Source organism: Phyllostomus hastatus, unplaced genomic scaffold (assembly GCF_019186645.2).
Source record: "Phyllostomus hastatus isolate PE091 unplaced genomic scaffold, TTU_PhHast_1.1 phas_scaffold_1674, whole genome shotgun sequence".
In the NCBI taxonomy this organism is placed as follows: domain Eukaryota; kingdom Metazoa; phylum Chordata; class Mammalia; order Chiroptera; family Phyllostomidae; genus Phyllostomus; species Phyllostomus hastatus.
In genome coordinates, this window is record NW_025334011.1 from 20,360,728 (window position 1) to 20,388,484 (window position 27,757).

Below are 27,757 nucleotides of genomic sequence, written 5' to 3' on the forward strand. Positions count from 1 at the left end.
TAACCAATAAAAGCCAGGAGGTCAGAGTCTAAACAGTGGGTTGGACAGGCTTCCAGACTCCAGGGGAGGAAACTAAAAGCAGCAGCAGAAAAGACTGAAGAGGAACAAGAGAAGTAGTAGAAACAGGCTTATTTTGTCACTAGCACCTGCAAGACAAAATTATCTTACTAGAGAAGAATAATAAGGCAAGGCTTACAGAAAAGTCATAGGAATGCTTAATAAAAAGCCAATGAACTTATTTAGAAAGTCACTAGAGACCATCAGTAGAGAGAGAGCAACAGATATCAGTTTCAAGGAAATTGGGAAGAAATGGAATCAGGATGAAGCCTGGGGCAATGAAGTTTGACATTAACAGGAAAGGAAAGATGGGATGAGACAGAAAACAGGAGTGTTTGTTTAAAAATGTTAAGGAGACCAGTTTCTTCTTCCAAAGTGGTAAGGGAGGAAAAAAAGATGGGCGTGGCAGACTGCTAACAAAAAATGGCTGTAACAATCGCTGGGATGCCTCAGTAGTTCCTTTGCACACTGTGAGCTTAGCCAGATGGCTTGCTTTGGCCAACAGGACATTAGCACACGAGACACAAGAAGAGACCTGAATATCGTGCACTGTTCTCTCTTGAGGTCCTTGTAATGGAGACCAGCATGAGGGTGAACCAGACAGCCTGCTGGGGGATGAGAGGCCACCCTGAGGAGAATGAGACACCCAAGCTGACAATTGCCAACCTACAGACACATGCAAGAGGCCACCCAAGATTGCCTTGTAACCAGCTCACCTGCCAGCTGGTCACTGATTAATCAAAGAGAATTGTGACCTAAGTAAAAATGGTGGTGACTTTAAGCCACTAAACTGAGAGCAGTTTGTTCTGTAGAAAAAGCTAACAAGGAATGAGTAAGGACTTGTCTGATGTGAAAGATACTCTAGGGATCAATGCCGTAGGTATGGCACAATCAGAAGTGCTCGGAAGTATTTCAAAATGTTATAAAGATGTAAAGCTATGCCTTTTCCTTTCATATCTTTCAAATTGTGTATAATGAGCCACAATCATGCAACATGTTATTATTGTTGTGACTACAATTGTCAACTAACATTGGAGATCAGTGGATGTGACCATACCTGCCCAGTCATGCTTATGAGTTACTTTAGGAGCTAACCCAGGTTTAAGGAGCTTTCACACACTTTTTATTTCTTTCAGGTAGGAAACAATATAATCTATGCTACTGTGTATTTGATCGATAAACTAACCCATGTTTCGGGACATTAAAGATGTTTAGCCAGTTTTGTAATTCTACTTGGAAGGTAACTGCTACGGGCAGAAGGGAACTGACAATTTTTCAATGTACAAGTTAAAAGACAACATTGAAATCAATGATGGGAAACTAATGTTGGCCTAAGATATTTTCCTAGGAATGCCTGCCGTGCTTTGTGTTTTCTATTATGGGGTTTCTCCACTGGATTTTATCTTTTACCAATTAAATGCATTTTTGTCCTGTGGGTCACCATTTAGTTTAGTACATGTTCTTTAGAGTCTCTCCAACAGTTTTCTTGTGGGTTGAAGAAAGTATGCAATACAGACATAAACATATATTTTTCTCCTACCTCCAACATCATTTTCTTAATAAGACCCATTTGTAAAAACATGTCTAACATTTTTTGAAATAAAAAATTCATCTTTGAGTTGAAGGTGAACAAACACATTTGTGTGTCTTCCTTCTTTTGAAAAGGCTACTTAGGAAAATATTTCCATTTGGGTAGGATATCCCCCTTGTCTTATTATGAGAAACATTATTCTTCTCTTTCATAGTATGTTTATTGATAAATGTGGGAAATAAAACATGGTCAACTGAACATATGCTTCCTCCTGAAAATTTTTTTCAAAAAGTATAGACCCACAGATATAAAGAATAGAAAATGAAATGAGAGAAGATCAAAATGTCAAATGAAGAAAATGGTCAGCAGTGGTATTTAACAGAACAGAAAGAGTGAGGAAGAAAACTACAGGGAGACTGAGGACTCCTCTCTGTGGACACTGACCAGGCTGGAAGAACCCCCGCCCCTGCCCCGCCCATTACCCTATAAAAGCCCAACAGTCAAGAAGTTTCATGGCTGCACTCAGAGCTGCCAGTCAGCTCTATGATGTCTTCTTCTTCATTATAAATGGACAGCCAGAAATTGAACCTCTGAAAAAAGTCTCCAGGATGTAAAAATAAAATCAAATTTTAAAAATGTAAATACCAGGGACAGTTCAGAAATCTCAAAAAAAAAAAGAGAGAGAGATAAGGGAAAATATTATACCCATGGAATTAGAGTAGGAATCTATGAAAGTGGAGATGAGAAGAAAGTTTTTGGGCATGAGAAATTTTCAGTAATAAAAATTCCAATAGATGAGTTAGAAATGGGGTAAGGTTCAGGTAGTACAATAAAAAGACAGAGGTATAAATAGGGGAAAAAAGGAGAAGAAAGCCCTAATCAAATGTCTGACACATTAGAAAACCAGAACAAGAGGGAAACACAGTGGGAAAAATTACACCCTTTCCCTCCAAATAAAGGAAGTCACTTTCCAGAACTGAAGTGACTGCATTTTACAATGAACATATGTATGGGAAGCCAGGCATTATACATACTAAGACCCACATCCAAGGCACAATGTCAAAATATCACAGGGAGAGCAGTTCTTAGTATATTAGATAAAATTTAAAACCACATTCAAGGACCAAATGACACTACAAACATCAACAGAGCGTTAAAACGCAACAAAATAATGTCTTTAAAAGTCTGAAGGAAAATGTTTTCATATGTGAATACTATACCCAGCCAAACTATTAATTAAATGTGAAGCTAAAAACATTTTCAAGTTGGCAAGATCTCAAAAAAGGAACGTTTCTCTGGAAGATTCCGTATTTTTTTTGTTGCCAAGCATTGCCTTACATTGGCCTTTACTTACACTATTTAGAGGCCTTGGAGGCATTTCCCTCTTCTCCATCCCCTGCTTTCTACATTAATAGGCTAAAATTCATTTGTCCATCCTGTGAGGTCTGGTTTGAAGCCAGCCACCACCTTCTCCAGGAAGGATGTTCTGTTCCTGCCAGCAGGGTGCAGCCTTTTCCTTCGTGTCTCACAGACCCCTCTACTCTGGTAAGGCACTGCCATGCTACTCTAATTAGCATGAATTACCGCCAATCTCTTCACCCTAAACCAACAGTATCGGCTTTCTGCAGACAAAGGTTGGCCAGTTTCTTCTGGCAGCTCTGTCCTTTCTGCCCCTCTACTCAGCAACTGTGACGAATACAAGTGCTTTAATATGGTAGACATTCACTGATAAGACAACAATGGACTTCAAATTTAATGTTAATCCATTGTACAAAGACTATGGCTCTGAACCTATTTCATTGACACTGCCAATCCCTTCCATGTCCAGATTTCCCTCCCACCTTAGAGTCTCCATGTTCAGGGCAGAAAGGATCATTTTGGGGGAGTAAGGAGAAAAAGAAAAAAATATTCTTTCAGTTAAAAAAAAGTGACATGACCCAGCAACTTCACTCCTGCATACACACATATGAGAAGTGAAAACATGTTCACACAAAAACCTGTACAAACATGCTCATAACAGTATGATTCATAACTAAAAGGTGGAAACTATCCAGATGTCCACCAGATAAGTGAATACACAGAATGTGATACATCCATAAACTAGAAAATTATTTAGCAATAAAAAGGGATGAAATACTGATACATGCCAGAGCATGGATGAATACTGAAAACAGTGTGTAAGTGACAATAGCCAGTCCCAAGAGCCCACCTACTGTATTTGTCCACTTACATGGAATATCCGGAAGAGACAAATCTGTAGAGGCAAAGTTAAATAGTGGTTGCCCAGGGCTAAGGGTATTGGAAAAAATGGGGAGTGACTGCTAATTTAGAACAAGGTATTTCTTTGAGGTGGGAGTAATGAAAATGTTCTGGAATTGATCATAGTGATGGTTGTACAACCCCTTGAATATATTTAAAAGTCCTGAATTATACACTTTGAGTGAGTGAATTATATCTCAAGAGTTTTTAAAAAGATCAATGTGGGAATAAATTAAGTTCACATATTACTTGTCTTTAAGGCAGAATCAAAGAGCTCCAGCTAAAAGAGGGCAAGATATGCAAAGTATGGCAAAATGGAAAAGGATCAAAATGTGCACTGGGGGTCTGAAAAGGCCAAATTAAATGAAAACTACAAAAAAACAAGGTCATGTTAGCTGATATTTATTTGCCTCAAAATTAATATAGAATCTGCTCACTGTAAAGTTTACTAGTTTAAGAGAAGCCATAACAAAGGGTAATGAAGAATACTGCATTTTACCGGAAGCACTGAGTGCCTCGTTACATAAACTTTTGTAGGTCACTTAATTCCGAAAGGTGGTGTCTCTAGTTTCACTAATTGGCAATGACCTTATCTCAAAGGTGTATTCTTAAGACAATTAGTGGATAAGGTAGTTCACATTGATAGAGGGCCAGGATCTGCAAGCACCACAGATTTATTCCAGATATTCACACAAGACCTGTTACACATGACCTGCAGGGTGAATGAAAGCACCCACTTACAAAACCTTTCTGTTTGAGAGATGCTATGATAATTACAAAATAAATCCATACAACTTTTGATTCTTTCGAAACAGATGTGTACCCTGGCCAGGTATCAGTTAGTTAGAGTGTCATCCCCATAAGCCAAGGTTGCAGGTTTTATCCCCAGTCAGGGCACATACAAGAGTCGATCAATGAATGAGTAAATAAATGGAACAAATCAAGTGAGCAAATCAATCTCTCTCTCTCTCAAATCAATAAACAAAATAGACGTGCAGTCTTTTAAACTATCTAAAATTAAATGACACACCCTGGCTGGTGTAGCTCAGTGGATTGAGCGCGGGCTGCGAACCAAAGCATGGAAGGTTCGATTCCCAGTCAGGGCACATGCCTGGGTTGCAGGCCACGACCCCCAACAACCGCACATTGATGTTTCTCTCTCTCTCTTCTCTCTCTATCTCCCTCCCTTCCCTCTCTAAAAATAAATAAAATCTTAAAAATTTTTTTAAAAGAATAAAATTAAATGACACACATATATATTTTTCAACTTTAAGTGTTCATTTTTAAATGGATCTCAGAAAAACATGATGATATAAAGGCATGGTGGAAGGGAATAGATAAAAATATTCTAATAAATGAGCTATCTACAATCCCTCTTTGCATTCTGTTTTCAAGGATACAGAAACTAATAAACCATACTTACCAAACCATGATTTTAACATAAAGTGAACTTAAATCCTAGTCTTATCTTTTTTCAGAACATTTTAAAATTCACACTTACCCAAGTGTAACTCATTTGAATACATCCAAGTTTTAAGATACTGATCTAATTTTAAAGAAAAATGGATGTAAATAAACTATGTTCACTAAACATAGGAAGTAGCCCTTCAATTATCGTTGTCTTTGTTTTCAATTCTCTTCATTTTCTTTCATCTTCTATGTTATTAGTAACTATAGACTTTTTTTTAAAACTCTATGACAAGGAATATGTACCTGGTCTGACTAAGGATCAGTATTTTCATCCACGTTGGTTCAAAAGATATCTACAAGTTCTGTGAGGCTGTGTCAATTAACTCAGGACTTGCGGCAGTCACGGACAGAAAGGTCCCAGTCAGGGAACCAGAGACTTCGAAAACCAAACTTGCAAGACCTTGAGTTGTATGATGATGTGGTATAAATCTGAGAAACGGCTTTATTTTAGTATTTGAAAATCACATGGATAAATTGGTGCAAATAAAGCACTCCTGTTTCTGAAATACAAACTATATTTTTAAACCTTTCTTTTTGCACCCTGGTAAAAAATGTAGAATGTAGAATTCAGCTTCTAAATTGCAACATTTACTAGCTACACTGCGAACTTGTGGCAATTAACTTCACTAGACATACATTATTTAATTTTCTTCATTGTTTAATTTCATCTTCATAATTTTTACTGTAGTAAGAACATTTAACCGGAGATCTACGCTTTTAATAAATTTGTAAGCGTGCAGTACAGTGCTGTTAACTCTAGGCATAGTCTGTACAGGTCTCTAGAACTTTCTCTTCTTGCATAACTGAAATTTTCTATCTATTGAACAGCAACTCGCCATTTCTTCCTTCTCCAGCCCCTGGCAACCATCACTCTACTCTCCTCTATATGAATCTGACTACTTTAGATACCTCCTATGAGTGGAATCAAACCCTGCTTATCCTTCTGTGACTGTCTCATTTCACTGAGTATGATGTCCTCCAGTTTCATCCACATTGTCACATCATGGCATTTTAAATCATTAACTTTGGTAGAACAGATGAACGGATAACACTGGGCCTCATCGTGCTTCATCAGCTCCCTGCTCCTGCTGTGTATGGGCTGTCTTGCAGTGAAGACTGTCACACCTGGAGATGACGTCCCTGCCCGCTGGGGTGAGGACACTGTTCTGATGTATGGAAACACTGCTTTTGAAGAGTCATGGCCTCCTGGCAGTGTCTCTGTAAACCTCTGAGGCAGCTGTGCTCGAGGTCATGAATATTACATAAGGGCGGCCCATGCTTTCAAACCCAAATTTCCAAGCCATGATTCCCATAGCAACACACAAAGATTTTACTCATCTCAGAGATGCAGCAGCCGGCGGAAGTAGTCTAATGTTACCCTTGATTTTTTAGCAAGACCAACACAGTACTTTTTTCAAAGCAGTAATTTTTTTCCAAAAGCAAGCCAACAATCATGTTAAAATACGTTCATTTAAAAGTTTCAGAGTATCATACACACCAGAGTAGCTTAAAATTGAACAATAATCCATGACTGAGAAATAGTGGCTATTGAAATGACTACATGGGTAACAGCATCCAAATCCTGACAATTGGTAAAACCTAATACAGTCTCAGATAAATTCTCTACTTACATATTTTATATTTGATATCCAGTCCCCCTGTGACACATTTATGCACTTCTTTTATTATGGGATGGAGAAGAAATGCCCCAAGGGAAGAAATGTGTTCAATTAATAAAATCCTTTGATGCTTTCTTTTTGAAAAGCATAATATGACCCATTTTTTAAATATAAGAAAATATTATCATAAAACACTTATGGAACAAAATTTGGGAGAAAGATTATTCAAATAAATACCAAAATAAACATTAACTTGAAGAAAGTTTGTTGTTCTAAACAGAGAAATGGTTTGCTGGAAAAATAAAGAGAAATCATTTTGATAATAGATAGAGTTTTTTCTCTTTGTATAACCAAGGGCCCTTCTGTGTGTCTAAACCATCTACCACGTCAATAAGTTACTTGATTCATAAAATAACATAAAAGTCAAAACCACTCATATATCACACTTTCTTTTTCTACCAAAGGAAGAAAATAAGCTCATTTCTTGTACCTCTTTTAAACCAGACAGTAAAATACTATAAGGACCCAAACATACGTTTTAGGAGAAACTCCCACAGGTGGTCCATCACGGACCCCGCACAACAGGCAGAGAAAGAGCTGGGCAGGGGAAAATGATTTTACCTTTGCTTTTTCCAACTGGGCCTGGGCCTGTCGCTCTGCTTCTCTGCGCACTGCCTCCCGGTCTTCCTCCAGAGACACATCTGAATCGGATGGACGGCTGGTGTAGGAGTCTGCCGAACCCTGGGAAGGAACATTTACATTTTAAAATAGGTTCCATCTATGACATTTGCATTGGAAATGTTTCACTGACACTACAGTTAGCTTCCTGGGTTTTGCTACAAGTTCCTGAAAAGAGGAGAAAATAATCCATCTCATGGCAAACCATCTAGAAAAATCATGCTCTGGTTTGTAAGCAGATCATTCACTAGGGTAGCTGTGCCTACCAAGTTACCATTCCTCCTCAAGCCTTAAGTTCCTGTTACTGTCCTTTCTGGAAGCCCGAGCAAGTTCCTTTATAATTCAACCAGCTCCGTGGTGCAGTGCAGGGCTGAAGTGCACAGATGGGTTTCAAGGGTAGCCACAAGAACAACCCACACACTAAAGCAAGTATTTACAACTAGAGAGAAGATACCACTAATAAAAAACATACACAAAAGTCAAAAGAGTTATAAACTTGAACTCTCCAAAACGTCACTACCAGGAGGAAAGCTACCACTTTAATCTTAACCATCCTTTTGTACCTTTTCATTCACCTGATACCTTCTCTGACAAAATGTAAGACAACAGCAGTCAGCTCCGCTCAATATTTAAGCAACACATTTTTACATTACCTTTAAATAGATATATAACACCTGTCTACAGAAAACACTGCCCAGGATATCTCCTTCGGCAATAAATCACAGCATAGGAAAAGGAGCTCAGAAAATTACAGGACTCTCCCTGGCTCCCTCTCTTGCCACCCGGATCATATTACTAAATAAGGGAACCCGTGCCAGCACTCACTGCAATGATAGCAAAAAGCAAAGGCAAAATAACGTCTCCCCAGACGAAAGCCCTGGAGCTTACACAGATATCAGAATTCTTCAGCCTTCCTCCCTTGGCTCTTTTCAGAAGCCTGATCCAGGTGGCCTTCATTAGCCAGACAGAGCCTTTCCCATCCGCAGCTGCAGCCCCGGGCACAGATCCTCAGTGCGCGCTGAGCCCTGCAGAACAACCTCCGCTCCTTCCCCATCCATGCTCGGGGCAAGCCCCTCTTCTCGCTCCCTTTCTGCCTCTTGGGCGTTCACTCCCTACCCCGGAGGATTCCAATCCAAGGAGATTCTTATTTTCCCATTCCAAAGGGGAAAAACAAACACTCAAATGCTTTATATTGCTTTAAAAAGAAAGAACACTTCAAGTGCATTTAAAATCAGGCACCAACTCGTTCTAAACTTAATTCATCTAACTACCCTGAAGATTCTCTTCCCTGCTCTTGGGTTGTTAAAGGAAATTAGTTGTGAGAGAACCTTTAAAAAAAAAACCTATTGCAAAACGTATGCAGTGACATTTGCAAGTGCAAAGTTCAAGCCTTATCTTCAGAGATCTGGAGGGGGAGGGCGGAGGGCGCACTCACTGCACTGGGCATGCTCCATAGGTAGCCTTTTCACGCGGATGCTCACATCACACACACCGTTAGTCTGTGTCAAATTGCCGTTTGCATTCAACGTGTAAACAGCTAGAAAGGGTTTTGGTTCTATAGTAACAGGCACAAGGTCAGTTTGTCATGTTTGTTTCAGATAAAGTGTTCTCTCAAAGACACAGCATGTAATCTTTTCATTTAATGATCCCTGTCCATTACCTGCTTACAGAAAGTCTAATATATGCCACGAGACAATTCATAGACAATAGTATCATATGCAGTATTGGACAGCAAAAATCAAATAATGCTTATCAACCATAATAGCATACTGCTCCTGAATGCTTGTGACTTCCCAGACAAGATGGGAGAGAGAAATTTTCCCATTTAATTAGGATATAAAAGTAGTCACAGCTCCAAGCAATGAGTTTAATGGATCTCAAAATGACTTTGAACTGCTTCTCCAACTGAGAAACTACTGCTTCAAATAAATTCACTGGAATATATAACAGTGCAAATTGTTATAACAATAATTATGAAGAAGATCCAAAGCTTGGCTGGTTTGTTAGCTCGAGTTAGGATTCGTGGAACCATTTAGTCCAAATTTCTCTTATAAATAAAGTGACTGAGGTTTGAGAAGGAAATATATTTACATTATTAATTTCCTGTACTAGTGGAATTACATTTTGTAACTTTGTGTATGAAGAAATAAACACTTTCAAGTTTCTTAAAGTACACATGATTCTGTCAATGCATTCTAAGCTTCATTTCTGTTTGAGTGTGGTGGAGGAATTATTTTGTAAAATCTTATGTAAATGAAAGAAAGGCATTCTTAAGAATTTTTCCCTTAGGTTTCTACCCTTCCTTTCTTCCTTCCTTCTTTCACTCTTCCAACTCTGGGCTAACCCCAGTCTTCTTGACACAAATATTAGGAAGGACAGTAGAATGGGGGTTTTAGTATAAAAGTAATAGACAAGTGCACCTTAATTATGCCATCATTACATAAATTAATAAAAAGATTACTCATATTCTTATGAAGTGAATGTAAAATGCATGGAGGATACAAAATGCATTCCAATTTTTTGTTCAAGTAAAATTCTCAAAGTTGATGAGTCTGTCAACACATGCAAGGGCATTCCTCATCTCCCCAGAAAGTTTCCTACAGCAGGTGGCACAGTGACACATTACCAAGGAGCACAATGAAGCCCCAGAAAGTGCCAGGGCCTGCAGTCCCCTTGCTGACGTTTTAGACCCAATCACCCTGCCAAGAGTTCAGGTTACACCTCAGCATAAAGAAGCCCATAATAAGAGGAAAAGTATTAACTCACACAATGTATGCAATCTTTCCTTTTAAACAAAATAAGATTATTGCCAATAATCAGACGTAACTTTAAAAAAAATTTTGTCTTCTAAAGTTTATTTTGATTGTTGTCACTATTACAGATGTCCCCCATGTTCTCCCCTTTTGCCCCTACACCCAGTGTCCCCAACCCGTGCCCGCACTACACTGTTGTCTGTGCCCCTGGGCCATACACACACGTATACGTGCTGTTTGGCTAAGAGGTAGCTTTTAATTGCATGGTCATTTTGAAACCTATTTCCAGGTTTATTTAATTCATTGTTTTTTTAACCTTCTACATTGACTTTTGGCAACGATCTTTTGAATATTTGCAAGACTACATTAACCTTTTAGAATATTAGATATGACTGTGAACTGTAGTTATAAACTGTTTAGTGGAACTTATAGAAGAAGCTGAGTTACTTCCACACTTGTACCTGTAATAGTACATACTTCCAAAATATTTTTCACTATAGAAGTTACACGTGCCCCCTGTAGAAAGGGAGAGACACAAGTAAGGTCACCTTACGTCCTCCCACCACTATTAACCACTACTAACTAGCAGCATGTCGGAGCCTCCAGAGTTCCTGCAATTTTGAAAGTCACCCTCCCAACATGAGCATTACAATTAATCTCCTTTCTTCTGGGAGTGCGAGTCTATGCAGTCTGAAGTAATATATCTAATTAAGCTTTGCCTTTGCTACCATATGGACTTTCTGGGTCCTTCTGCCTCAAGTTGTCTTTAGTCAGAAACAGCTGGCAGTCATTTCCATTAACTCCAGAACAGGTTCATTACAAGATGTACCCTTGATCTCTCCAGTTCCCACAATGTGATTAACTGGTCTTTTGTAGCATTTGTCCTTGCAGATACATCACATGTTTAGCTACCGACATTTCCTTTTCTACATCTTACTGTTCTCATTCCTCATTGTACAGTTGTAAAATACAACTAGCACCTAATGTCTACCAATAGCTCAACCAGAATTTTCTACTTTTAACCTCAGAACCCACACTCAAAATATGTTTTCTTTGCTTTTTGGAAGTTTTAGTGTAATTAGATTAATTTATGCCTTTATCTACTCTTCAATTTCTGTTTTTTCCAAATCATTTTTTTGGTCAAATTTGGCACAAAAATTATCATCCTTTTCCTTTAGCGCTTTTTTCTTTTTTGGTATTTGTGAAGTTTGCTTTGTTGATGTTGTACTCTACCGTCTAATGGTCATACATACTTTCATTTATTTATTTTGAATATTCTTGTGCTTTCTCTTTTAAAGCCAAAAGGATGAGAGTTATACATACTCAAGAGTGACTTTTTAAAAAAATTTGTTTATTTATTTTTGGAGAGGGGGAAGGGTAGGAGAAAGAGAGGGAGAAAAACATGTATGAGGGAAACGTCAATTGGTTGCTTCTCACACACTGCCTGAGGGGGTCCTGGCCCAAAACCCAGGCATGTGCCCTGACTGCGAATCAAACCTGTGACCTTTCAGTTCACAGGGTAGCACTCAATTCACTGAGCCACACCAGCCAGGGCAAGAGTGACATTTTTGATCCCAAACTATTCATATATTCCTATATGAAGTTTTCATAAGAAGTCTAAAGCAACACTCTTGGACAAAATCAATTTCTCAGAGTATTCTAAGGTTCCCAAATTCTAGACAAAATGACTTCCCACCCAAAATCCTTAGGACTTCAGATGACCTCATCATGTAGAGGGCTATGCTAAGCCAATGGCAAGTTTGACTTCAATTATTTCCCCTTGACCTGTCATGGGGCAGACAGACATCCACCGCCACTGAGGTCAGGCCCACATTTTTAAAGTAAAACAAGATGGGCTAGAAGTCAGAAAACAAGGACCTAAGGGAAAGGATCTGGCTCTTGTGTGGCTAGGGATGATAATTCCTTCATTTCTCAGGTTGGTATCTCTTTTTGGAGTTTAGGAGAACTAATGTGTTGTTGTTTTTTTTTCCTGGGATGATATCTGGATGTCTCTAAGAAACTAAATTGCTCCTCATGCTTTGTTGGTTTCTTCAGGGAAAAAAAAAACAAAACACTGTTCACTGATCATAAGTGTTCCTAACACTAAAAATTCAAATAGGATGCAAGCTAGAGATTAAGCACATTTTCATTGCTATATTATACTTTAGTTTGCCAATGTCACATAATTTCTGCTCAAATACATCCTGAAGTAAAATCTCAAATGTAATTGGTCTACCATTTGGCTTAATGACAAAGTATTAACAGAAGTAAATGTAATCAGTCTCTGTAAGTTCATTCCTGTGTGGTACTTTCATGATTATGGAAAAGCTAAAATGTTAGCTTCGATTTTGTCAAGAGCATGGGAAAATTTATAACCCTTGCATGGTTATAGTAGGTATTGATGAAGACATTAAATTTTACCAAACAAACACACCACACAAAAAATATGCATTTGGAACTGTAAGTGTTGCAACTGTAAGTTAAATGCTGAGAATATGATCGTGAAAAGGATTAAAGCTTTCTTTCCATTATGGAACTTGACATTCCAGTGAAAGAGACCATTTTTTAAAAAAAGTTATCAAAAACAATTACAATGAGAAAAAATAAAACAGGCTGAGATAAAATGATGATGGGAAGATGTTAGTTTAGTTAGGATGCTATAACACTCAGAGGTGATATTTAAGCTGAAACCCAAGGGAAAAGAAAAAAAAATAGCCCTGAAAACTTTTGAGAAAAGAGATGTCTAGGCAGAGGGAAGAGCACATGCTAAGTAAGGCCGTGAGGACGAGGTATGCTTGGGCATTTGAAAAACTGGAAAGCGGTCAGTACAGCTAACATGCTACTTTTCTCAGAAGTATTTAAGATCACTCACCCTCCCTCCTCCTCTCTTTCTCACTGGACAGGTGGATGCCCATGTAGGCACACCTGGAGTATGGATTTGGGGACTCCGTTTTGTTTGTATGGCATCATCTCACAGAAAGACATTTTTGATTTTCTTCATTAGAAGAGGTATTTAAATTGCCAGCAAATTCCACTTTATTGGAACAATCATGTCTCCTGAGATTCAAACAAAGTTCTCTGATTTTCTCTTTTTAAATCCAGCACTGTCTCATAAAAGTTTAAGTCAGTATATTTTTGAGATTGTCTATATTATGTTACTAATGAGTACAATTTATTTAGATTAGACTATGTATATGAATGATAACAATCACTAATTTTTAATGAATGTGTATACTATGTTAGGCACTGTGTTCATTCACAAACAATAAATAATTTTGTTTCTAATTATCTCTAGTTTTACTGATAAAACAACTGAGGCACAGGAAAGTTCAGTTACCTCACCAAGGTTACAAAACTAATGATCAGTGGAGGTGGGAGTTATCTTTTCTAAATTCAAGTTCAGAGTCTCAAATTTTATCTTCCCAAAAGGCAGTGAAGGTACAATGAGGGTCCAATGAAACAGATCATTTCTCATTCATCGATGTACTGCTGTTTTGTGGAAAGAAAGATTCAAAGAGTTGGCTGCTGCCCTGAAATTTTCCTCGCTTTAAAAAAGCTGCTCACAATTGTAGAGCATTCTGCTCATCACTTGTCTACAATGGAAAGTATATAAGTAGAATAGGAAAACAATGGAAATCAAGAAACTGGCTATTGAAATTTTCCTCTCTTCCCTGAAAATCAACAGAACTTGGCAGACCGACCTTCAGTAGTCTCTTTGGCAGCTAAAGTTGCCTGAAGCTGGCTGGGATTCAAGTGTCTTCTGAGCAACCTTTCGGTTCAGCAGGAATACTTGTTAGTTTTCCTGCACTGAGGCTGAAGTTATTCAAAAGTACAAATGGTATGTGTAAAGCTCAGAGATGTGACTAAAAAATCTTTAAGAGTAATATACTCAAAACACTGTCATCACCCAATTTTTCCTTGGAGTGAGGGGATGATGGTGGTTTGTATTTTGTGTAACAGCCTCTTTCCAATATTTGTAAAATTTGACAGTTAAAAAGAATCATTTTGAAAAAGTTAAAATTAGATGGCCAATTTTCATATTATTTTACATTTGGATTTCAGGCATGGGATAAATAATTTCCCTTCATAATTATAAACAGTTTGTATGTGTGTGTGTGTGTGCATTTTTGTGTTGGGGAATATTTTAGGCCTTAATAAATATTTATGGGTGGTGATAGATGACAAGAATTTTTCATATTAATACTTTTTAAAATAAAATATTACTTTTCAGTCATGAGAATGGAAATGAGTGGGCAAGAAGCAGAAAATTACAGCCTGGGAGAGGTTTACTTCCTCAAAATATTGCTAAAAAAATTCTATGAGAGAAAAGGGATGAATGAATCACATAGAGGAAATGTTAGGTACAGGAATTCAGGGTGGCTATAGAAACTCTGCATGGATATCACTACTGTTAGTCTTTACAGTGAACCACTAAAATCAGCATGCATACATGCTACACTTCTCTTTGCCTAAGACAACCTTCTCTTAACTCCATTTTCTTGCCAGCTCCTACCCTATTTCTTTGTTCTTCTTTTCAGAAAAAAAATGCTTCAAAGAGGTTGCCTCTACTTACTGATTCTTCTATTCTAATTATCTCTTTTTCAGTTAAAAAATTTTATTATTTCCTTTTTTTTAGAAAGAGGAAAGGAGGGGAGAGGGAGAGACAGACAGACAGACAGACACTGAATTGTTCCATTTATCCATGCATCCATTGGTTGATTCCTCCATGTGCCCTAACCTGGGATTGAACCGGCTGTCTTGGCATATGGGACAATGCCCTGACCAATGGAGCGAGCCAGCCAGGGCCCAGTTTTCTCTCTTAAACCTTCTCTCTTTCACTCCACCACTCCAGTAAAACTACTCAAGGTCATCAATGATATATGGCTAAATCCGGGGCTCAGTTCTCAGTGCTCATCTTATTTCACTATCAGTAGCATTTAGCATGGTTATTTAATATTACTCCCTGTCCTTTATTCACTTCTTCAACTTGGTTTCCAAGAAATCTCTCTCTGTCTCTCTGTCTCTGTCTCCCTCTCTCTCTCTTTCACAGGTTGACTGCTCATTCTAAGTCTCCTCTTCCACTTATCTCCTACTCCCTCCACTCACACAGACAACCTCCTTTCGGCTCCAACCTCGCTGGCCTTCTTGATGTTCCTCATGGGCACCAGGGAATGCTCCCTCCTTAGATTTCTACACGACAGCCTATTACCTCCTTCAAGTCTTTGCTCAGACATCACCTTTTCACACAGAGGTCTTCTGTGACCATCCAATTTAAAGCTATAATCCTACTGCCCCCCTAGTGTCTCTAACCTCACTTATTCTGTTCTACTTTTTTAAAAATACTGCTTCTACCTTCCAACGTGAAATATAGTTTATTTACTAATTATGTTTACTGTTCAGTATCTATCTCCCTCCAATAGAATAGAACATCTGTGAGGCAGAGATTGTTTTGTTTTGTTCACTCATTTATCCCAAGCACCTAGAATAGTGCCTGGCACAGGACACATGCTCTGTAAACATTTGTTGAATGAATGAATAAGGATTACCAGAGAGAGCCTATTCTCCCTCACCTCCTACATCCTGAAGCTCTTCCACTCTACAGGGTCCTTTTTAGCACTCTTAAACGCTTCTAAATATGCCTAAACATTCTCACACCTCTTCCAAAAAAAAAAAAAAAAGCATCAACCACAATCTGACCAACCCATAGTGGGTAAACAATAAACATTTTCTAAACCAAGACTTCAGCCTGAAGATATAGTATTTGGTGTTTTATCATAAACCTCAATAAATACCAAATTTGTTAACTTAGTGTCAACTCTAGGTCAGTTGGTTAAATAAACCTGATCCATAATAAGCAAGCCACTCAAAAACAAAAAGTCATTGTATTTAAAGTTTATATAGTAGCCATCTTCCAAGGAATTTAAAAGAGGTTTTATATTTTGAAAAATATGATTAATGCTCATGTTCTATGAAGCTTCCCCCCATTACTTCTACTTCTTCATTCCAGAGACTCCAAGTTCCAGATAGCTGCTAATGACTCACTGTGCAGCCGGAGGCAAGTCATGTAAGTATTCCCTGGGCTAACCTCCTTCCCCCTAAAATGAGCACACTAAATCAAAGCTACTAGAAAGAATATTCTTGAAAATTTCTTGCAGATGGTTTAAAATACATTGTAAATATGACATACTGTATGACTCTTCGGCACTGACTGTTACTTCTCATACACCACTGCATTTCTGTGGGGAGAGAGTTTAAATTCACAGCAGAAAATGTGACTGTGCATACTTCTAGTAAGATAGAATGTTTTAAAAAAATCCACCTAGCATCGGAGAAAGACATTTTTCCAGGCAATTTTGAGTAATATATTTAAAGGAAGGTAACGGACTGACTAGACAAATGTGAATTCCAGGACATCTCAGTGGGCTCTCTAGGACTAAGTGAAGGGCACATTGAGAGATGGCACGTCCAGCTGCGGGCCTTCCCCTAAGTGGCACAACGAAGAGTAAACCTTGGCCCCTGCCTTTCAGGGCCGGTTCTGCCAGGTGCTGGTGAACAGTTAACCTGCAGACCTTAAAGGACAGTACCCATGTGTGTTGTCCAAGGAACCACGCAGCCGTGAAAAGGGCTATGACTTCAGTCTGTAAAGATCTGACTTTCTAAAATTTTCTTTGCACATACACAAGTTATACTAACTGATAAGGAAACCTGTAAGAGATCAACGATATAGATAGACAAAGGTTATAAATTTAAAAATTTAAAATGTAATCAGTCACAAGCATCTAGAAAAAGCCTCATTAAAAACAATCCCACTTCCTCAATAGTACTCTTTTTAGCAAAGTACTAATCCACAATGTTGTGAGGTTCGTGAAACTGATGCTTTCACATCTTGGTGGTGCTTTTCTGACTTTCATACAATCTATTGGGAAAACAATGTTCTCTTTATTTGTATCTAGAGACATATCGAGATTAACACATATCTAAATTAACAATTAGAATTAGTCTTAACAATTTCACTTCTAGGACCTATCCTAAAATTGTTAAATTATGCTCCATACACTTAGTAAATTATTACAAACCTTAATAATAGTTACAAGCCCAAAGAGCTTTCAGGTAAATGTTTATAATAGTTATATTTAGTAAAAAAAAAAAAAGAAAATCCTGGATCATTTCTATAAAAATGTACATTCATGTATGTAAAAATACTAGGAGTACACAAAAAGGACAGAAGGAAAGAAATAGGGTTGGATTGGTTTTCCTTTTTAAAAAATGTAAGGATAAATGTAAAAATTTTCTGAAATGTTATCATTTTTATGAATAGAAGTAAAAGCTGTTTCATATTGTAGTTATAATGTCTAACAAAATACTCTGAAAATATTTTTGGTGTTGCAATAAAATAGAGTTTTCAGATCCATATTTTCTCTAACTGGTGATTTAACCCTGACAGTTCTTTCTTTTTCTTTTTTTTTTTTGGTTTGTTGTTTTTTTTAAAATATTATTTTAATTGTTGTTCAAATACAGTTTTCTGTCTTTTACTCCCATCCCAGCCCACCCCTCCCACCCTCCCCACCTCCCTCCCATTTCCACCCTGCCCCCCAGTTTTTGTCCATGTGTCCTTTATACTTGTTCCTGTAAACCCTTCCCCTTTTCCCCTGAAGTTCCCTCCCCTCTCCCCACTGGTCACTGTCAGTCTGTTCTCTATTTCAGTGTCTTTTACCCCTGACAAGTTTTGTTTTGTTTTGTTTTGTTTTTGCATGTGGGGACAGGAAGCAAGCTCTGGATCTCCAGGAAGACCCTGTATGCCCATTAAAAAAAATGTTGAAAAATGTTGAGTCATATCAGGTAGGACTCAAGAATTAAAAGTACTAAAACGTGAAATGCTAACATTTTAAAGTATTACATTTCTCTGTAGAAAATGTATTAATTATTTTAAATATCCACTGAAACGAGTGTTTTCTCATATGACTATTTAAATAATTTTTTGGTACTAGATTAGATACTTAAGCAGGCCAAATGATTCACTAACTTGGTAGTAAATTATTAATACACTGCTCTAAAAGTCTAACCTTCCAGAAAGCTATGACTTTGCTTCAGAGAGATTTAGTATGAAAAATAGGCTATACAACCAGGGATTTGGCTGAAAAGTGCCAGTGGTGTGGAGCATTTAGTAATGAAGCAGTGAAAAGTACTGACTGACCTACAATAGTTAGTGTGTCCCTTTAAGCAGATAACCTACCTTCAGGAGGTGATTTAAGAACTATAAAGACAATCTGGTTCACACCAATCTATGTTTAGAAGTAGGCTGTCCATTTCAGATCATTTAGCTGGATATATAACCAAGCTATTGATTATATTAACAAAAATATTGATATTAGAAAATCCAGACAATATTAACATTTAACAAAATATGGGACAAGACAGTTGGTGAAAAGCAATTCAAATAATATTTCCTGTCTGACAAACTTAAATGCCCAAGGTATACTGGGAGGTGGGACCTGTGGGAAGTGGTTAGGTCACTGGGGTGGAGCCCTCATGAATGGGATTAGTGTTCTTATTAAAGAGACTCCAGAGAGCTTTCTAGACTCCTTCCACGAGGGAGGACACTGAGAAAAGTTGTCAGACAGGGAAAGGCAGGCAGGCGTGAATCTGCGCACAGTCTCTCACCAGATACCAAATCTTTCAGGGTCTTCTTGAGCTTGGCCTTCCCAGCCTCTAGAACTGTGAGAAATAAACTTCTGTTGTTCATAGACTACTCAATCTATGGCATTTTATTATAGCAGTCCAAGTGACTGTGACAAATGTAATTTTAAGTTTAAAAGCATATTGAATTTCAATGATGGTAAAACTTCCATCGAGCAGGGTGAAAATGGCTTGACAGTTGAGTCAAGTTTAGAAAAGGCCTGGTGTCTGCTGCTGATCACAGCCTGTGACCCTGCACTTTGTTCCACGGGCTGGTGGAGCCTGCACACTTTACATGTCTGATGCTTCCACTGTTAAAAGAGACACCAGGCTCAGACGCTGCAAACCAAAGATACACACTTACTAGGTCTTCCACTGACTGACGATAATTCAACATTGTGTATAACCAAATATTATTATTCTTATCTCTCCTTCCCCCACACAGAGATAACATTAGAATGTAATGTTGATGAAGAAGTCAGGAAGCTTTTCTTCATCTCTGCATCCCTAGTGCCGGTGCCCATGTGGAAGGAAGACATGATTGGATGTACAATCTACTGAGGGAGACGGATATTACAGAAGCAATAACACAAAAAATTATTTCATAACCTTTTTGGTAATTACTATAAAGGGAAAGCACAGGGGGTGTTATGAGGGAAGGTAGCAGAGAGACTAGAAAGAGGCCTCTGAAAGAAAATGGAATTTAGGTTGGGTTTTGAAGTTACAGGCAAACATAGAAAGAGGAAAGGGAACAATGTTCTAAGGCCAATCCATCTGGACCAACTTGAAGAGGAGAATGATCTTAGCATGTTTAAGGAGGAAGAGGAAGTCTTTTGAGATAACTCAGATAGATATGCACTCAATATTTCAGGTATATATTGATGCATTCTATTACAAAAGGAAGTGAATTGTGGTAATACTATTAATTCCTTAATGTCTTCTGGATGGATACATGGAATCAGCCTAAATGACTCTTCATCATCATTATATTGATATCATTATGTTCACATCCAACCATTCTTTCAAAAAGCACCTGTCATATGCCAGGCACTGGGCATTCAACAACAAATACGACACATTCCCTGTCCTCTGGTAACTTATGGTACCTAGATCAACTACTAATAAATATTTAAAAATTTAAAAACATAAGAGCCATATGTTTTACTACATAGAATTAAAAATCATAAATTAAAAAAGGATCAGCAACTGGCAAAATATCTACCATTCATAAAGTGTTTATTTTTTTCATATATTAATACATCTTGGAACTCAGTAAGAAAAAATTCTATAAAAAAAGAGACAAAATATAGGAAGAGGAATTCACATAAAAAGAAATGCCCTATTTTAATTATGATGTTTTTAAAAGCGGTGAAAGCAAAGAAAATACTGGTATTTGGATATGTTAGGATGTTTATTATGGCATTTTTTGTGTTGACAAATGACTTTGAATGACATTAACTGTCCATCATTAGGAGGGTGATAAAATAATGTTATATCCAATTATGTGGAATCCATATGATGCCATAATATTCAAACATTACAATTAACAAGACAGGGATTTGTGTATATCTAGCAATAAGTGCTAACATGGAATACTCTCTAAGATATATTTTCAGGTAAAAATAAAAGAAAAAAGGCAAAATAGTGGACACTGCTCTGCTATTAGCTGTATAGATACTATTTTAAATACACACACACACACACACACACACACACATATATGTACCTATGCTATCTCTAGAATATTGAATGGCTGCACATTAAAATCACCTAGAGAACAATCTCTGTGCCTGATCCATTTCCAGACCAATTCAACTGGAAGCTCTGAGGGGAAGAATCAGGCATCAGCCTTTTTTTGAAGCTCTGCATACGATTGCATTGTTTATTCAAGAGTGAGCACTTCTATGACTGGACACTGAAGAAATTGGTGACAGTGGTTACCCCTGAGGAGGAAACCTAAGGAATCCGGGGCCAGAGAGGGGAACGACTTATTTTTTCATTGTGCTACCTTTGTAATGCTTGAAGTTGTGAGTGTCTGTGTGTTTACCACGCTCATAGTGCTTAAAGACATTTAAAAATAACATTTCTAGGTCATTTTCCACAAAGATTTACAAAATCTGTCCCTATTCTCAATTTTTGTGATATATTTTTCATATATACAGCCATTACTTGAAATTTATTCAATTAAAGAAGAGGCACACTTTATTTTTATGATGAAAAATATTCAAGTTTCTCCCAGGATGTGACCACCTACGTCAGAAATAGGACCCAGAGGCAGGAATCTGACCCTGATTGTGTGGGTGGGGGGTGTCGTGGGAGGTCTCAATACTGACTTAGTAAATGATGACAGAACTGGGAGGGACCATGGTGCCTCTTTGGCCCTCTTAACTCTGCCTTTGGAAACATTTTTTTCTTTTCTCCCAAAATGTTTTGTAAATTTCCAAGGTGAAAGGTCATAGTTTTGATATAACTAGCATTTAAAATGACAACTGATTAGCTACTCATTATTCCCCTTTCTCTGCTTCATATTTCTTCATTTTATATTTCTCCGCTTTCTACATGCCACGCAGATATTCATAGATTTATTTATGACTTGACTCTGCCCCTAATATGTAAACTCCACACCGACGTGGATTTGTGTCACTGTTTTTCACAGTTGAATTCCCAGTACCTAACTCAGGGTCTGGTACACAGCAGGCACTCAATATCTGTTGCCTGAAAATGATGCTACTCTGATTTTCATCTCTATGGAAATATCGTGGCCCGCCTCTTCCACTTCACGACCACAAACCTAGTCAAATCACTAACCCTGTGGACAGGTTCCTGAGCAGCTTTCTGATTGGTCAGATTCTGCCCTGACCCCACCCTTCTACACCCAGTGGCCACATCAATATCCCTCTAATGTCCCTTAGATCATATCACTCCCCTCTTTAAAATATTCCATTCCTTCCCATTTCACTTACCTATACTCCTTCCCAAACTCCTTACCTATATAACTGGCCTTTACTACATCTGCAGGCCCCGCTTTTCCTTCACTACCTTCCAGCTGTGACCAATACCTTTTCTGTTTGTTTCTGTACACAGCAAACGCCCTCTGCTTTAGAACTTCTACTTCTGTTTTTCCACTGCTTGCAACTCTTCTTTTGTCTCTTGCTACAGTTCTTTTATTACACCACCCAGTTTATTTTCTTTGGAGATTCTGTGAGATTACAAACATACTTGTTTAATCATTGTTCACCTTTTAATCATCTGTCCCACTCCCCTTTACCCTCAGTTAGAATGTAAGCTCTATAAAGCAGCATGACCCTTAGACCTGGGAAAGAGTTGTCTGTGCCCAAGTTTGAGAGCTCTAGAAAGTTCTGCTCTGGCCCTGCATGTATATCTGTAGTCCATGCCACTCCTTCAAAACCAGCTCTGTTCAACAGAACTTTGTGTAATAATGAAAATGTTCTGTATCGGCGCTCTCCCATACTGTAGCCTCTAGCCAACACGTGGCTTGAAATATAGCTAGTGCAATAAGAAACCAACTTTTAAAATTGTATTTAATTTGAATTAATTGACATTTAAATAGCCATGCATGGTAAGGGCTACCATATTAGTCAGGGTAGCTCTGGCTGCTCTGGGTATCAGACATCCCAAAATCCCCTGGCCAAATGGCCTTGAGTCTGTTTCTTAGGTTTGCTTTGGTCTCTTCTCAGGTTTATCCTTCTTATGATATACTTCCCCACCAGTGTGCACAATCCCAGAGCCAGATGTGGCCAAGGGCAGCTGTTGCTAGGGAGAGAGTAATGAACAGGAGCTTCAACGGACAGGACAAAAGCCCCTCAAGGATCTTGACAGAGCCTAATGGATCAAGGGAGCTGCATGTCAGCTCTCTCTCTGCTGCCACGTCTCCATCCGGAGCTTCAAGAAGAACTCTAAATTCAAATCGGCCTTCTCAGTCATTATAAAGGCAGGCACTATTTGGGTTGCCATTGACCCTCTCACCCCCAGACCCTGCAGAGGTGGGTCTTCCACAAGGAAAGAGACTTCATTTTGTTAACCTCTGGATCTTCTGCTCCTCACTGATTACCTGGCACCCACCTTGGTGCACAGTAGGTGCTCAATAAACATTTTTGGGTAAGTAAATATGTCTATTATATCAAACTTTGGGTGATACTGGGTATTAAGCAGGTAAAAAGATAATTTCTGTGGACTCAGTGCATTGTTTAGCAAATAATCTAACACCTGTTTTTCCTACCAATGGGGCATCCAAATATGAGACAGATAGAAGAGAAAGATAAAACTGTAAGCAGAGAGAAAAACAGTTCCTGGGATGATAGGCATTTGCAAAACGTATCACAGGAGACGGCCTTTCTGAAAACTCTGACCAAATCTGGATGATGCTAGGAGATAAGAGATCCAAACTGGCTAGGGTAATTTTTCTTTTTCCTTTTCTTTTTCTTTCTTTTCTTTTTTGTTTTTCTTGCTATACCTAAGAGTTATAGCCTTCTTCAGTGATTTTAAAAATGCAAATTAATACCAGAGCCCCACTGTATGTCATTTATAATTATACATAATTTTTTGAGGATGATATGATAAAAATATATGAAAAGTCTCACTCCAAAAGTGGAAGTTCAATTTTTTGCAAGTTATCCTTTTGTGATTTCCACAAAGAACCAAGTACAAGAATGTTTCCACGTTATGTCCAGAGAGATGCCTGGAGTGTGTGGACCCTACTTGTGCACGGCCAGCAGGACTTTGGAGCTCTGGGTAAGCCACATCCTGAATGCATTCTGTCAGGGAACAACCGTTCCCAGGACCTACCTCGCCTGTGTGAACCACATTATTTCATGAACACTCACTAATGCAGTTCTAGCTACACATTCCAACCTCTGCAGGCAATTACATCATTCAGGAAAATGAAGCGTCTATTAGGTAGGAGAGGTGGGAGTTTCTACCTGTTTATTTCTGACAACAGAACCAAAGGATGGCAGCATGAGTATAATTTTCCCAGCTGGCAGGCATGTGAAGACCTGGCCTCATTGGTGAGGATTAACAACTCTGTTGACTTCACTTCTTTCTACAGTCAGAGAACCCACGGATCTCATTCTTCAGACTGACTTCTGGGGGTGCTTACAAGCAAGTCAGCCCACCTTAGAGGGGGCACACTATAGTTTTCTTCACACAGGAAGAAATGTGCTAATTAATATAATTTGGATTACATGAGGATTGCAGGAAGAAAATTCTACACATTTTCTCAACAGTGGGATTCCCCTAGTTGGGACATTTTTTATTGCTTTCCCCTTCATATTTTCTGTAGCGATCTGAAAGATTAAGACTGTTTTGTTACATGGTCCTCCAAAAATTACCTGCAAAATTAGTTTTTCTAATTAATAATTTCTCATTTACTTTTGAAAGTAATTAAAAGCAGGACCATCAAAATATTTCCTTGCCCTCATGCAAGGAGTGCACTTTGCTTCTGAGATGTTTCTAAACAATGAAATCCCTTCTTTTTGGCAAAGACAAAAACAAAATGAAAAATATTGCTTGGTAATTCAGTCAACATTTTAAAAACCATTTTTCAAAGGAATTAGGAAGACTGAAATAGAGAGCTTTAACCTAACTGAATCAAAACTAAAAAATCTAATATAAAAAATTAAAAACATTTTTAAAATCACAGTTGCTTGTGAACTTTGAAGACATTATGCTGCGTGTAATAAGCCCATCATGAAAGGTAAATACAATACGATTGCACTCACATGAGGGGCCTAGAGTGGTTTCATTGAGACACAAAAGTAGCATGGTGGTTGCCAGAAACTGGGGAGAAGAGGGGATGGGAAATTTATGGTTAATAACTGTACTAATGCCACAGAACAATGTACTTAAAAATGGTTAAAGTCACAAATTTTGTTATGTATATGCCTATTTTACCACAATAAAAAGATGTTTTTTAAAACCAACATGGCTTCTGGTGAGAAATCTAAGATTCCAAACTTGAAAAAAATTAAAAGTGAGAACAGGAAATTCTCTCTATTAAGCTGACAAATACACTCCAGCAGAAAGTCAGCTCTGGGAAACCAAGAACTGCTCACTGCCACCTTGACTGTGCCCAGCTCTTAGGGTGGCTCTGATTAAGCAGATGAGCAACACATTTGTTCTAATGAGTTGGGAGGAAAAGGGAAGAAGGGGAGGTATCTTTTCTCCAATTTTCTTAAGGTATAATAGACATGCAGCACTGTGTAAGTTTAAGCTGTGCAGGACCATAACTTGACCTACACATACATTCAGTCCTCTGTGTTTGTGGGTTTGGCATCCCTGGATTCAACCAACCACAGGTCAAATATATTCAGAAAAACTGGGTGATGAGCACACAGTTCAATATACAGATAATGTATTGTCATATTGCACACTTGAAACTTATACAATGTTATTAACCTATGTCACCCCAACAAATTGAATAAAAAATATTTTTAAAAAAGTTATGTTGCTGCTGATGTATACTAACTATGTACTTAGGCCTAGGATAGTTGCATTTGTTCTAAACACGTACAGATGTTTTTTCTTGTCATTATTCCCTAAACAATACAGCAACTATTTACATGGTATTTATACTGTATTAGGTGTTATAAGTAATCTAGAAATGATTTAAACTGTAAGGAGGATGTGTGTAGGTTATATGCCAGTTTTCCATGAGGGACTTGAGCATCCTTGAAGTCTGGCATCCATGAGGGCCTGGAACCCGTGCCCCAAGGACACAGAGGGATGACTACACTGTGAAATGATGACCACAGTAAGTTTAGTTAATGTCCATCATCTCACACAGATACACACACACAAAAAAATTCTTTCCTTGTGATAACTCTTAGGATTTACTCTCTGAACAACTTTCAAATATATTATACAAACACCTGTTACAGTCATGATGGTGTAAATTATTACATCAAGGAGAGATATTTTTTGTTTTTTTAGTTTGAGCTTCACAATCCCCACCAGCCCCAAACTGTGACCAGGCTGATGATTCAGGAAGACTCTTACTATCAAGTCACAGTGGAGTCTAATAATTACAGTTCTGAATCATTAATTGATCTTAAGCATGTGTCTGAAATACAGTTTCTATAAAGCAATCACATCTAGAGAAAGAAATTCTGTGAGCTGTATAATTATAAAAACAGGAGAACTTCAGGTTGTGTCAGTGTTTTAGGTAACAAATAATTTCAGCACTAAAATACCCAATTAACACTCACTCAGAATTTAAACATCGACATATCACCAACCATGTTGTCAATAGTTGAGTACAACAATTCAAATGTGAAAACTTACACATTTCAGGATATGTATTCAGGGAGAGGGCAAAATTTACCATAATTATTGGGTGGGTTTTCTTCGCTGCTGGTCCCTGTAACTTCACCCTCCCAGGTTTCCCGGCCTCTGTCCCTGCACCACCGTACGAATTCTTGGCCAGACCATTTCTCTAACGATGATACCTTCCACTAAGAACTGAAGCATAATGTTCCTAGATCCTAATTAACATAAAGACATTGGCCTTTCAAAACAGCCAAAAGAAAGAGGTCAGGGACCCAGTGTATTTCATAATAATCATTGTCAGTCAGCTCCCAAGTCTGGGGAGAAATTTAAATATAACATCTGAATTTAGAGTGAAGGTTAATATTTGAGTTGGCAAGCATAATTTTCAGAAAATTCAAATAAAATAGCTTTCTACACAGGGGCATCTGTAGTGTAGTCTTAAGTTTCATGCCAAGCTTGTGTAGAAAGCATTATAGCTTTGCTGGTATAAAAATACCTGTAGGGTTCTAATCACACAGGCTGTATCAGGGACCAGCCAACTGCAGGTCCTGGGGCAAAGTCAGCCTGCGGTCTCTTTTTGTATGTCTCATGAGCTAAGAATGGTGGTCACACTTTTCAGTAGTTCAAAAACAATCAACAGAAGAATAATAGCTCATGGCATGTGACAGTTATATAAAATTCAGATTTCGGTGTTCATAAATCAAGCTTTACTGGAGCACAGGCACACTCGGTCACTCACATATTGTGACTATGGCTGTTTTTGCACTGCCACAGTGGAACTGAGTGACTCTGATGGTGGGTGTAGGGCACAGGTGGCACACACAAGGCTCACAGGCTGAATCCGGCCCTCCACCTTGTTTTATCTGGCCCAGCACCTTGTTTCTACCTGGTGGCAGCGTTGAGCTCTCTTAACTGTTAGTAGCAGTTACAGTTATACAGTCCTAAAGTTACATTCGGCCCTTTGAAGGCAACTGCGAGGTTGATGTGGCCCCTGGTGAAAATGAGTTTGACACCCCTGATGTATGGCCTTGAAGCTGAAAATATTTACTATCTGGCCCTTACAGAACAGGCTGGTCAACTTCTGTATTCCATGATATGCCAGACTTAAAATTACATAGTTTGCATAATATTGATATCTAATTAGTCCAATATTTGTTACTCTAATTCCCTTTTTTACAGGAGTACTTGAAGGGTTTATTTTTGGAGGTGATATATGTGGCATAAGAAATTTCCTCCTCATTTCATCATTCCCTCATCAAAATTATTTATTCTTGTCCTGGCCCAGTGTCTCTGTTGGTTGGAGTGTTCTCCATACACCAAAAGATTGTGAGTTCAATTCCTGGTCAAGGCATATACCTAGGTTGTGGGTTCAATTCCTGGTCGAGGTGAGTATGGGAGGCAACTGATTGATGTTTCTCTTTCACATG

The 27,757-nt window shown here is 38.2% G+C and overlaps 1 protein-coding gene across 12 annotated transcripts in view; it reads right to left on the reverse strand.

Moving 5' to 3' along the window:
- The window catches only part of CACNB2 (calcium voltage-gated channel auxiliary subunit beta 2), a 329,859-nt gene that overhangs the window by 101,436 nt on the left and 200,666 nt on the right, over positions 1-27,757 (reverse strand). For 10 of the 12 annotated variants that reach the window (XM_045857654.1, XM_045857659.1, XM_045857662.1 and 7 more), the window contains one exon: positions 7,558-7,677. In XM_045857654.1, the coding sequence (XP_045713610.1) occupies positions 7,558-7,677 (120 nt within the window). Of the gene's footprint in view, positions 1-7,557; positions 7,678-8,267; positions 8,363-8,502; positions 8,886-27,757 lie in introns of those variants that run through there. The other 2 variants (XM_045857658.1, XM_045857665.1) reach the window with 2 other exon arrangements.